The sequence below is a fragment of the Lotus japonicus genome, chromosome 4 (genome assembly GCF_012489685.1).
Source record: "Lotus japonicus ecotype B-129 chromosome 4, LjGifu_v1.2".
Lineage (NCBI taxonomy): Eukaryota > Viridiplantae > Streptophyta > Magnoliopsida > Fabales > Fabaceae > Lotus > Lotus japonicus.
In genome coordinates, this window is record NC_080044.1 from 64,490,052 (window position 1) to 64,491,353 (window position 1,302).

Here is a 1,302-nt window from a genome sequence, read left to right on the forward strand (position 1 = left end):
ATCAGAATATGGACCACATGGCCACTAGGGTCGATTTTTTGTAATATTTTGAGAAGGAGTGAGGATTTCTGGACCACATAAACTATGCCCACTTGCTTTTGGTATTATAAGTGTTTAGTGTTATTAAGGTGTTTTGTATGCTGTCCACCATTTTGTCCAAACATAAATGGTTTAAGTCATTATGTATGATGTTGATATTTAAGTTCATGGTTTAAGTCATTATCTTGTTTCTATTTACCCTGTCTTTGCTTACATATTTCAGTTCATTTTAAAGTCCTTAAGCTATTTTTCCTTTCATGTTAGATGTGTATGATAAAGGAAGTAGGAGTGAAACATAAATGAGACACAACAACATGGTCTGCCATTTCATTAACTTCCATTCATGGTACATCAACCCAAGATAGAAATCATGGCCACATATTCAAGGCAGGAAATACAAACAACTATCATACCCTAATACATCCAAGCTTTTAATTCCCTAACACAAAATAACTACCCAAAACAGAATACACTTCAAACCATTCAACCCTTCAAACTCTTCTCATATAGAAAAGCCAAAATGTGACTATCCAAGAAATTAGAGCAATCAAACATGCAACTTTCTTGTGAAAAGTCTCAATTTCAAGCTTCTTCTTCAACTTCTTAATCTTCTTGTTCAAATAAGCTCCATGAAGCACTGAATTAGATGATTCGCCAATCTCAGAATTATCAATTTCAACCTCTACATGTCTGGGTTCTCTTTCTTGAACAGGATCATCAATCCAAAAAAAGAAATCACATGTGCCTGGTAACTGAAAAAAGCTACGTATCATGAAAGTTGAAGCAAAATTTAAGGAACCCAAAAAATGAATTACAAATTAAACCACACTTACATGCCAATTTCTGCATCTCAGAAATCTCCTCTCTGGGTTCTCTCGAGTACCAGCAGTGTAAAGCATGAGAGGAAGACCACATTGACATTTTGCCCTAGCCCCTACAGACCTATGCCTTTGCCTGGAACGAGAGGAGGAGGTAGTAGAACCATTCAAAGCAGAAGAACCATTCATGTTAGGGTTTAGGGAAAGGAGAAGATCGACGATGACAAGATGCTACGAATTACAGGGTTGGGGTTGCAGGGATGCGTTTGCGGGGAAGAAAACGAGCCAAAACGAGACGAAGAACTAGCACAGGGGAAGAAGACGAGGAATAACAGATAGAGAGAGGAAGAACGAGAAGAAGACGAAGTGGAATAGGAAAGGAGGAAGAACGAAATTTAGGTTAAGTTATGGATAGGGGATTGGGATTTTGGGTTTAATTGATGTG

At 37.7% G+C, this 1,302-nt stretch overlaps 1 protein-coding gene across 1 annotated transcript; it reads right to left on the minus strand.

The window, feature by feature from the left end:
* Positions 1-530: 530 nt before the first annotated feature.
* On the minus strand, positions 531-1,046 carry LOC130713149 (uncharacterized protein At4g04775-like). The gene is made up of 2 exons (XM_057562945.1): positions 873-1,046; positions 531-791 (listed from the first exon to the last, which is right to left on the minus strand). The coding sequence occupies exons 1-2, from the start codon at positions 1,044-1,046 to the stop codon at positions 531-533; spliced, it is 435 nt and encodes a 144-aa protein (XP_057418928.1).
* Positions 1,047-1,302: the final 256 nt, after the last annotated feature.